This window comes from Nyctibius grandis, chromosome 8 (assembly GCF_013368605.1).
Source record: "Nyctibius grandis isolate bNycGra1 chromosome 8, bNycGra1.pri, whole genome shotgun sequence".
NCBI lineage: Eukaryota > Metazoa > Chordata > Aves > Nyctibiiformes > Nyctibiidae > Nyctibius > Nyctibius grandis.
In genome coordinates, this window is record NC_090665.1 from 11,171,146 (window position 1) to 11,183,551 (window position 12,406).

The 12,406-nt window shown below is 40.9% G+C and overlaps 1 protein-coding gene across 1 annotated transcript in view; it reads right to left on the reverse strand.

Moving 5' to 3' along the window:
• Positions 1-12,406, reverse strand: part of PSMD1 (proteasome 26S subunit, non-ATPase 1) — an 81,522-nt gene that overhangs the window by 9,281 nt on the left and 59,835 nt on the right. Inside the window, exon 19 of the mRNA XM_068406369.1 lies at positions 4,887-4,989. Within this exon, the coding sequence (XP_068262470.1) occupies positions 4,887-4,989 (103 nt within the window). The remainder of the gene's footprint in view (positions 1-4,886; positions 4,990-12,406) is intronic.

Here is a 12,406-nt window from a genome sequence, read left to right on the forward strand (position 1 = left end):
CCTTCCACGCTCATTTTGCCAGGATACAGGTTAAACAAAAGTACAATGCAGAAGGCAGGGAGAAGGGGAGAAAACGCAAACCTTTGCCATAAAGACTTTTAAAACATAGAACATAGATGATCCACAAGGCAAGATCACAAGGAAAACAGTGCATACAAAGCAGTGCATACAGAAACTTTTCTTTCTGAGGCTGCCTCCCCGAACTGCCAGTTATTTGGAAGAAATATGCCAAGGTTTTTATCCTACACCATCTCAGTAGAAAAAAATGTAAACAGCAGCAACTTCAGAAGTTGCTTCTAGAGGTTATCAATCTAAGCAGCAAAGAGACAAGCTCCTGCAGTCTTTGCAGCAAAATTACTTCTCTGCCAGACAACCAAGCCTTAGCTTTGTACTTGCAAAGCAGAGACCAAAACAACTCCATATGTTGATGTAGTGCAGAAACATCCAGCTAGAAACCAAATTGAAAGATTGGGCTTGCAGACTGAGTGAGAAAGTGTTAATCTGATCTTCAGTCTTCTGATGAACACAGTGAATCGAGTTGAAGAGGGCACCAGGCAAGTCCATTACCGTTGACAAGACCAGGTGCACAGAGGTTAATTTTGTTAAAATACAAACACCCATTTGTTGCAAACTCCGGGCACTTTGTAGCTGAAAATCCTGAACTGGAGTAGCATTCCCCTGCCTCGCACAAACAGCCACCTCGACAGGGCCAGGCAGCAATGGAGCTATCTCAGTTTAAAGACAAGCAAAATTAATTTTTGCTGTCAAAACTAATGAAAGCCCTGAATGAAGCAGTGATCTCATCTTAGGTATCTGTCAGTGCTAGTCCCAGGAGCAGCAGTGGAAGATGGAGGATTTTGATGCCCTCCCGTAGGACACTCTGCATATGTACAATCTCCTTGCTTTTGCGGTAGTAGACTACAGAACTCCTTCCAGCTGCCTCTGAAGAAAGTCAATGATACGGTCTCATCTTTTACCACTGCTAGGTCTGCTCTGCTTCTCGTTATTTTCTCCGATACCAGTCTCTCACCCTTATACTTGAATTTGCCACAGCATTAAGGATGGATTGCCTGAGGTCTTGTGCTATCCTCAAACATGTCAAACACTGCACACTCAAATTTCTGATCTTCTCCCCCATCTTCCCTTTGAACTTTTTTTCACTGCATCACTGTATAAGGGTCAGGTCAGTAATCTGCAGATATTCCGGATCAAGCAGCCCACTGAATGTTGCACAAGCAGCTTAACTAGACTTTATCAAACTTTTGGACTTTAATTTTCAGAATTTGTTTTAACCTTTAGAATTGTATCATCCAATCTCTGGAATTTCCTGGATGAGTAACAGATTTCATATTCAAAAGATGCTGTCATGCTACTCCTTACTGCTGTTTTACAACCACACGGAGCCCACCCTCACTCCCAGGGTTTTTCAGGGAGCAGGAAAGGTGGGGAGACATGATATTGCACAACTGTGATTTATCTTTGTGATTAAGTAGCAGCCCTGACAACCTGGAAGGGAACACATTCCAGATCTTTGGCTGGATGGACGAAAGCTGTGACATGATGCCTGGAAAAGAAAAATTCAAAAAACACAAGAAAAAATTTTCAGGGCTCCTTGGGTAGTACTGTAAGGTCCATCTCCCAGAATTCACCCTGCCACTGTGGCAAGGTTTGCTGGAGTTAAAAATGGCTGTTCTGAAGACTGGGAGGATTTGCTGATTCAAAGTTTAATGTCAGTTAACAGGAGGGGGAGTGCAACAAGCAGATGCTAATGATTTATGTACTTTGATGAACTTACTCTTTACATAGTCATGGTGGCATTTGGTAATACTCTGTCAGCGTAGCCCAGGACAGCACATCACCACAGTAGTCATTAGATAAAGATGCTTCATGGACCTTGGAAATTAGTTTCCAACCCTGGCCTAGGCAGCATCCCATTTTCAAACAATATCATACTGTTTTTCTTTCTCTATCAGCAAAGACTTATTATCTGCTTCATCTATGTAGTGAATGAAGACAACCTGAACTGCTAGCAGCAGCACAGAAAAGTCAAAATCTCACAGGATGAGCCATCAAAACCACGGCAGAGTTGATTTCAACGTGTGCCAGCGACCTGATTCACACTGGCAATGAAGCACAAGGTAGCTCTAATCTGATGGACAAAACTATTAGCACAAGATAATAGCTTTTTTCCTAACTACCAGAGAGTTAGACCCAACTTTACATGAAGAGCTCATGAACAGGGACAGGCAGGAGAAAGGTGGGAAACAGTAACACTGAATTCAACATTATGCATCAGAGTTTATTTTTGTACTACAGTCTTTAATATCCAAAATCTAACACATCATGAGAGATGCATATTTAGAGACAGCAATGAGGAGATAGGCAACTCTTCCCTCTGTAATTTGGATGATACTTTCACCACTCAGTACAAACGTCTCCAAACTGTGGAGAATCCAGTACATTCACCATCAGGCTGTCAACAGCTTCGGTCTGTACTGCCCAGTGCTGCACCCCGTCCCCAACCCATTGCACTGCTGACACCACCCAAACCTTTCCTATGTATCGAGAAAAAAGATTTTCCAGATACGCTACATAGATATTTGTGTAGTGACTGCCGCTCCTCTTTTCTCAGTGACTGAGAAATGTGGCATTAAGAACCAGAGAAGATACCTAGAGTCCAGAGGGCAAAATAGTTTTCAAGCAGGTAAAATTCTGACATTTAATTAGATCAGTATATCCCTTTTGTAGCTCACATTTACAAATACATACTCCAGAAAATAAAGCATATTGATTTTACAAAGAACAGAAAGGGAGTCATCAGCCTGGAACAAGAGAGCATGTTTGTACGTGAAGGGGAGCATTATAAAAGTTTAGAGGCTTTGGGGGCAAAAAAAAAATAAAATCTCTAAGCTACATTTAGAGTGTCCACATTTTTCTTATTTTATTAAAGAAGTAAAAATGTAGCTACTGGGGCCTAACAATTAGACAATGACCAAATTCTTCATTTCCACTTCAGTGCTCCCAAGGTACCTTGCTCCTTCCATGAGACCACCAGTCTAACAACTGCTTCAAAAAACCCACCTCCCGTGCATCATTTTCCCACTTACACTGGAAATCTTGCACTTTTAATCAAAGCTTATCATTGGAAGAGAATTATACTTTTCTTCTACAAACTCAGTTGCCCCAGGTGTGGTAGATGACACAAAGAACCTTTTCTTCCTGGTAGTGATAATTAAATTCTATAGCTCATTGTTTCAGATAAGCACTTGTAGTTGTATGGGAGAGATAAAAAGAATTTATTCTTTTAAGAGGCTCTAATGAAAGTGGCAATAGGTCAAGAAAGGGTAGTTCACAGCCTTCCCCTAGCAGCGCAGCAAGAAATAAAGAGGTTAAAGTTGGCACAAATTCACATGTAGTTTATTAAAATTGGATGCTTCTGGTTTCCAAGTCATTATACATGAGTGACACAGGAAGCAAATAAGGTTTTAGCTGCATTTTTATGATTTAATCATAAAGGTAGGAATTTGAAGCAGGTCTGTACTGCTGAGAGAAAAATCTCTTTGAGCTGGGATGTGGCTTCCCAGCAACACAATATGAGTACGGGAATGACCAAAATTATTCTAACAGTCTTGTGCCAAGACTATTGCTCATTCTGAGCTCCAGGATGGGCACCTGGGAGGCAAGATAGATAAAGAAGTTCGTTCCTGTTGCGTCCTTCTCTGGGTAGTCCTGGTGATAAAGCACAGAGCAGCCTGATTGCCACATGCCCACCAGGAAGAGAGCTTTTTATGCTCAGTTCCACACAGACAGGTGCAGGCAGCGCTAGTTCTTCTTCCCCCACCACATGGCCTGGAGATGTAGTAATTTCATGCAGATACTGTGTAACCATAGTGCACAGTGCTGTGCTTAAAGCCATGCCACAGACAAATATACGAGACTCCTTTGCTTATGTGACTTCAGGACTAACGTTGATCTCAGAGTACAGGGAACATCAGCTTGTTTCTGCCTACCACCGGGAATAAGGAGGTGCATGGCAAGAAAAGGCCACAGCACGAGACCAGATGGGAGAAACTGTGTTTGGAAACTTGGAAAGGGGATGCTAGTGACACACACAGCACTGCACAAGTCTTCACTCCGGCAGAAGGAAAAATTCAAAACAAAACACTGTCCGCTGCTTACAGAAACCTTCCTTAATAGGCCCTGCAATTCAGTCCTTGTGAAATGCTAATGCCCTTAGAGAATCCTACCCCTGGCTCAACATTTAGTCATTAACACTCATGAGATGATGTTTCCTCCCTAGAAAAGGGTAGTAGTCTGTGAAACTAACTGGGTCTTCTGAAATAACACTGATGCAGTTAACTATGCTTTGCTCTTTGTGCAACACCTCTCTTAATAATCAGGAGAGGCAAAACCCAGTTATTAAAAACATATTTAATACATATATATATTTTTTAAACTGGTTATGTCAGGTTTTGACAGAAAAAGCAAAATATGAGGACTGGATACCACAAGGTTTCCAAATTTCTGGAGCAGTTGCTTACTTTGAAAAATAAAAAAGGAACCTATCGTGCTATAAACCAGTATTTAGGGTGATGAAACAGACTTAAAGCAAAAAGATCATATTTGTCCAGACTTCTGGACAAGAATTCTGCCCCAATGACTGGGTTGAGTCTCTCCTAGCAGAAGCTCACTTGATACAAGCTGAAATTACAAAACAGGGTTTATTTCTTTAATTAGATAAAATTACTTGAAATTAGAGATTTCTTGCTACTATTACACAACAGGATAAAGCCACACCGCAACTCCCAAATGAAATTTGCCATTACAGCTATTGTAGCCAAAGAAGTTTAAGAAATTTTGACTGCTTTAAATGGTTGAGGAATTACCTGCATCCAAAACGCCTTGTGCCAGGATTGCTCCAAACTTTGCCATAACATCATCATGCTTATCATTGATCACTTTGGAATAGAGCTGTCTGAACTGGCTGACCTAGATAACAAAATAAAAAGGAAAAAAAAAAAAAAGAGAGAGATTATAAAACTGTGTGAGTCAAATATTCTGTCTTTACTGGAAGCATCCTAGATTTCTGCATCCTAGGACGACTTTTGTCTTTTCAATGGCTTTAGTCACTGGTGTAACAAGTCATCCACTAATAATTAATTACAAAGGTTTTCCCCACTTGAAGATACCCATATTGCGATTTTACAATACTCAGGATGGACGTGCATTTCCAAACCACATTTTGCAGGCCTTACAGGAATAGCGTGAGAATCTCTGGAGTGTCACGGGAATAAAAGACCAACTGATGAGTTTGCAGCAAGAACTACTATATGTTCTTAGGTGCGCAACACTGCACTTTATTAAATTTCCTCCAATTCCTACTGCTGAAAACCTCAAACCTATTCTGTTTTTCCTGTACAATATTTCTGCTGTATTGATAATGTCCCTATGATGCGTCATCAGCAAATTTTGCTACTGCACTCCTACCTTTTAAGTGAAAATCATTAATGAAAATATTTAATAAAGTAATAGTTTATGCCATGGTATGTTCACCACAATATCTTAAGCACACATTAGCAAGGGAAATTGCTAAACCTTTGCTTATATTATCGTCATTGCTTCAAACAGCTTCATCTTTCACCGGTTCACCAAGCGTTGAAGAGAGAGAACAGTATCACATCCAGCAATATCGAAGGTTTTATCACAAATTAATAACTTATGTCTTTTAATATATACAGTGGAGCAACAATACAGCTCAAGTAGTTTTTATAACTGAAAAAGCAGACCAGGAAATCTCAATCTGCAACCCAGTCAAATCCTGGGAAACTGCATCCCATCCACAGCATGTCTGGAAGAATCTTTTATACCTCTTCCCTAAATGAATTTTAATCCATATATCCATGTGACATTTCATTTTCATTTTCTTTGTTTTCATACTAAGCCTTCACTTGAAATTTCTTCACTGAAAGGTTTGTCAAGCATTGGAACAGGCTGTCCAAGGAACTGGTTGAGTTGCCATCCCTGGAGGTATTTAAAAGATGTGTAGATGTGGCACTTAGGGACATGGTTTAGTGGTGGATTTGGCCATGTTAGTTTTATGGTCTGACTTGATCTTAAAGGTCTTTTCCAACCTAAATGATTCTATGCTCAAAAGCAAAGGAGGTCTTTTCAAAAACGCTCCTTCCAACGTGTCTGGAACAAACTTCTCCCCACTACTGGTCGACTTTGTTGCTGATATGCCAAGTTCTATTCCTACATCTGCAGGCACAGATGAGAAAACAAACTTCTAGCTCAAGGCAGTAGGGCCAGACACAGCCACCAGAGACACTGAGCGGTTCCTAGTACTGCAAACGCAGTGAAAGTTTCCAAGTATAAAACCCTGACACCAAACAACCCCCTAGCCACTTTTCACATCCAAAGAGCATGTGCCTCTCCAGGGACACCAGCGATATTTTTTCAGTGACAAGCATCTGAAGAAAAGTCCTACCTTTCAGTTGTGAAACACACTTAGTGCCTTCTGTAGGCAAAGAGGAACGTACTCTTGCACAGCCTCTGATGCTCCCAGCACCTAATTGTACCAGTGAAGGAAGTTTAAACACTAACTATGACACTCAGGAGGTCTTTCTGGTTGATAACAGCAACCAGCAAACATCTGGCACCCTGTCCATGCAGGACACCACAAGCTCCAGAGCTGTGCTAAGGGTGGGCAGCACTGAGCACCAGGAGCAGCCATCAGGCATCACTCCTAGCTCACGTGGCCTGTCTTGGGGTGCACTGGGGAATCTCAAAGCGCTTACAGAAAGAGTTTTCACACCCGGGAAGAAAACAACCATTCATACGACTGAGTTGCTGACGTGAGAACTGTGCTGGGAATAACATTTTGTTAAACTGGGATTCATCAAGGTAAAAAAAAAAGATCAAAACAGAACGAAGAGCTGACTGCTGGGATAAATCAAACTCCAGGGGTTTCTCAGCAAAGCACGAGATCAGATTCCCCAGTAAAAGCACATCAGAGCCATGAGGTAATCCTGCAGCCGAGGTAATGCTAGCAATAAATTTCAACACCTTTCACGAGTGATTTTTTGACCAGAGGCAGTAAGAAGTTAAGACTCTACCTTTGAGAGATTACGTCCAATGCCTGGGATGGAAAGAAGACAGACGTTGCCTCTCCAACCCATGAGCATTATACCCAAGAGCTGCAATGCTGCTTGGCAGCCCTACGCACTTAGTGAACGCTTCAGTTTAAGACCGCACGTCTGCTGCAAAACAGTTCTCAATGCACTTAACTCATCACACTGCTTAGAACAGGTGCCAAAGGAAGAGGCACTCTCTGGTTGATACCTTTCCTGCCTTCACTCTTTCAGCCACTAACCCAGCAGTACTACTTGTCACTTCAACTCCTTCAGTGCTGATGGCATCTAACCTGATGAGATTTAAACCAGCCTGTGACAGTGAAAGACTAACATTCATGAGAGTAAATCATGACCTCCTGAACACAACTGTATTCAAATTATTTGATTTGTTTCACACAAATGGACAGTTTCTCGACCGCGAATCACCAGAGCAGCCACTTTTAAACAGGAGCAGCGAAGCTGAACAAAACGACACTTCTGTGGTAGAGCTGGAGGCATTTATTAAAACTGACAAGGGAAAAAGAGCAGCTTTTTCCATTTTTCAGTCTAAGTAAGTCCAACGATTTGTGTGCTAATATTAGTTCTCTATTCACCAATTCTCCTTCGCATTAAAAAGTTTTTAGCTACTAGTCCCTGTCCCCAAAAGGAGGTGACTTACATCTCCTTGAATCTATTAAAGCTAAGAAAAAGGAGCAACGTGCATTTTCAGGGCAGCCCCACAGACAGATGTGTGGCAGGGAGATACTGCACACACAATACAGGGTTTATTCTGGATAAACTGACCAAACTCTGCTCTTGCTTCACTCCATTTATGCTTTTTCATGCTCTCGTGATTTTTATTTATAAAAGCTTACACTGAGGTTTACACGTTTAATATAAATAATTTGTTTCTTATGCCTGACCTCTTGTACACTGGAAAAATACCTTAGTTTGCATTTGCAACCAGGAACAGGGCCTTGTGCAGTATCAATGGCAACCACATGCAGCCTAGGTGACCCAAAGCCTTCAGATATTATTTGGGACAGACACACAGAGACACAGAAGCAACATGTAAAACTTCCTCTGGTTGAGCTGAACAGTAGGATTCCAGTACCTCTGTTTAGAGCACATCATTCCTGTGACTCTGGGCTCAGCTTCTGGATTTGAAATATTTATAAAAGCAGACGGGTGTTACAAAGCTCGTTTGGTGGACTGTAATCTGGAATTTACACCGTAATCAAATCTTCAGAGAACGAAACCCTGGGTGAAGGGAGAAGACGTTCAGCAGAACTGCTAATGTTCATGCTGGCGTCTGAAGTCTGATGGAGCAGCACCTTGGAACAGAGGGCAGAAATGCCCTTGTGAGCACCCTTTCCCTAATATGCCTTCCACAGCTCCTACTCACATGTACATTAGTCCAGAGCAGATGAACAAAACACCTGAGCAACAAGCCCACCAGGAACCCACCAGCCGTGGCACCAGGACACCGTGCAGGGCAGTGAGCTAAGCAGGACACTGACAACTGCAAGGGACAGAAAGCTGGCTGCTAAACCTGAGCGGATCAATTGCCACCTCTCCAGGCAACACGGACACGTCACAGCAGGGAATCAGCTGAGAGCAGGTGTTCAGTGAATAAGTGCTGAACAGCTACAATAAGAAATAGTCCTTATACCCTCTACTTATAAAAATACAAAATAGGTAGTGCCATATCAAGAGCGTTCTGCTTTCAGATAAATTCTGCATACCTGTGCTTCGTGAGCCGTGGATCATTGCCAGCCCTGGAAAGTGTATTGAGCAAGCATGCCCTTTCCAAAGTTTTACTTTAACATCAGTGGAAGCAGAATTGTTCTATGAAAGGGTGGGAGACCACCCCACCTGGCCTTAGGGACCAGGCAACCCCAGAGTGAAGGACTGCCTCAACACTCGAATGCACGGTAGGCCTGCATGCTTATTCAGGCTGTTCCTACAAAGCAAGTGCTTCACACGAACGGGATTTTTGACTGGATGAGGACCCCCTGAAAACCTTCCTTGTTGCTGGGGAAAGCCTGCTTTGGCAGCTAGCTGTAGCAGTTCAGGAAGGTATTGTCCTCACATGGAGCCATTGCTTCATCTCTTTGGAGAAAGCAAGAGCAGTACAGAGAAAAGCTCAGTTCTGCCTTTGCTGTTGGGGCACTCACCTCCTACAGAATGAAGCAAGATGTCAACAGACAGTAATTTCTTAAGATGTTGAAGTAAAATCTGCTGGAGTTTGTCTAGTAGAGACGTTTAATCTGCTACTATCGTTCCTTCAAACCACAGCAACAAGCACATCTCAAACTACTGAACAGGTTTATTTAATACACTATGAAACCCACAAGCTCTGTTTCTCTGCTGAAATCTTCAAGCCCTTTAAAAATTTTACAGCATTTGGAAATGCTATCAAGAAATTTATTTGAGCGACTTCCAGGAGGAACACTAAAACGTAGGCAGTGACTCATTTCGTCTTTACTAACAATACACACACACCATTCTGATAATTAGTGCTGGCCAAAACGACATGCCACTGATTTCAAATAAAGCCAAACGTGCAGCCTTGGAAACACTGAGGAAACAACACAGGCTTTAAGACACGAGAACGATGCAGCACCATTTCCTACCACAAACCCAAGTGGCTGCCATTTATCAGGTTGTTTACCACTTCTCCCTCCACCAGTCAACATTCATGCACATGAAGCCCATAAGATTGTTAAGAATAAGACTTAATAAACAGTTAACTAAGGGAAACAGTGGCAGGTGATGTGCATGATGCTTTTTGCAAATTCAAGTTCTTACGAACAAGTATTTAGGAATTTGTTTTTAATAAAACAGGTTTTAAACTGTTTGCATGTTCTACCTATCTTATTCAAAAGTTGAAGTTATTCTGCGTACACTTGTGATCTTGAAAGGGCACATAGTATGCAGAAGCATCTAACAATAACAGGCTTACATAAAGGAATGTGAAAGTGCTACTAGAATATTGCAAAAATCATTCTTGCATCCTAGTAAGACCTAGCATGTCATCTAAATGGGGAAAACAAAAAGAGAGCAATCTGGTCCTGGTTTCTTCACAACATCTTAAAGATAATAGGCCAAGATGATAGAAGGAACATGGAGGAAAAGCCTTGACCTTGCTTATTATCTTCTCATTTTGCCAAGATGACTATCCTAACACAAAACCAGGAAAAAGTAAATTCAATTCAAGATGTTAGACACATAGTTTGTCTCCAAAATTGCTGTCTTAATTGCCCTGCAGGTCACAAATACATAATGAAGTTGTCATTGATTTCTGTTACAATGATCTCATCACATCTATAATTTAGGATTCCATTTCACAAAATAAACTTGTTATTGTTCTATATCCTGCACTAATATGGTTCTTAAATGTATCAACAGAGGTCAGGAAAAATCATGCTGGCTGCACAGGGAGGAATTGTGTTTCAACTCCAAAGAGGCGAATTCAGCTTTACACAAGATTCGCTACCCCTTTTGGCACTTAAGCAACTTGCAAGCTCAAGGGACTTCCATATAACGACAATTCTTTATTTAAACTCTTTATTTAAATTTTTATTTAAATTAATAATTTTAAAAGTGTAGAGTGAGCACAACAAAGAGGAAGACAAATACAAAGCAAAGAGGACAGCAAAGGTGATTCAAAGGTGTACGTCTACATTATCTCACAACACAAATGGTTTCATTTAAACCAAAAAACTTTGATTCTTACATCTCTGTTTATTGCTGGCATTTCAACATTGCAATGCTCAGGTCTCAAAACTGAAGTTATTTTATACCTGAAAAATCTAAATCTACTCAAGGAAGATTGTTTGCTACCATCTTTATCCCAAATCACCAGAGAATGTAAAGTCCTTCTAACCCTAAGCTTACAAACAAGAAGTTTACAAAAAAAATTAATCCCAGAACAGTCAAAACTTAAAAGTAATGACAGGAAGCTGGTCAGATTATACATCACAATCTTTAGTAAAATCACTATCTCTCACATGCAAAGTGTCACGAAGTATTTAGCAGCAGTGAGATGATAATCTGTAATATTTAGCTTCTCTGTAACCCCATCAAGACCACACGTTCAGCTTGTGGGATACGAAATCCATCATGCTCCTCTTACTAGCTGTTTATCCAGCAATGCAAATGCTCACATATATCAGGTTAGACACTTTGGCACACAGTGCCCCAGCGTGCCACTTAGGAATCTAATCAGATCCAAACATGTCACTGTAATCCAAAAATGGCTAGTTTTCTGAACTCCACCCTTTCACATCAGAATAAAATAATTTTTCTTCAGACTGGCAGAGCGCTCCAAAAAGTTTCCCATGGATAATAAATAACTTCATCAGCAGCATATTCCTCAAAATATTCCTTTTACTTTTGAGCAAGAAACTATGATGGTTACAACTAACTTTTGAGGTGTTCAAAACAAGTAAAATTTATATATTTTGTGTTTAGTTCCTAAATTAGCAGAATATTTCAGGGTTTATTTATTATTTTATAATCTGTAGGATTTGGGGTTTTGTTTGTTAGTTTTTTTAGTATCTGCAGTGCTTCTATGACTGGGTTATGAATTGCCTTCTGTATCTACATTATGTAACACCACACAAATTTTGGCTCAAACAAGGCTCTGGCATAAAGATTTTTCAGTTCCCCTCCCCATTTTTAAGAAAGCCACTGAACCCCAGACTATACATCTCATCCTGTATTTGCTAGCCAACTATTTTAATCACCCATTTAACAAGCCTAGGTATTACATGCACCTCTGAAGTCAAGGTTACCAGGCCTCTTTAGGGAAAGAGATCTGACTTACTACACACCTCAAATAATCTAGCTGTTTTCCTGTCCGCACTTTTCTTTAGGACACAGACTCTTTCACCTATCACCTCAAAAAGACTGAAACTCCAGTAGACAGACTCAGCAAGTAATCTACAACAGCCTTGGATGTCTGACTGATTCGGAGCAGTGTGCAATTCCCATCCCAAGAGGATTAGGGTGCTTTGCAAACTAAAATGAATTTATTCTCATAATGTCCTTTCATAAAAGGAAGTATCATCGTTATTTCTTTCAGGTGGGAAACTGAGGCACAGGAGAGCTATACAATTTGCCCAACATCAGAGGGACACACAATGATTAAACCTGATCTCCTATACTGAGGGCTGGCATTCCAAGCACCTGACCAAGGAAGAAACAATAAAAACAACAAGCAGTTTCTTTCCATAGAAAGATAATTCAACTTTATGTTACAGAAACTTTGTATCTTGGAAGATGAGGGG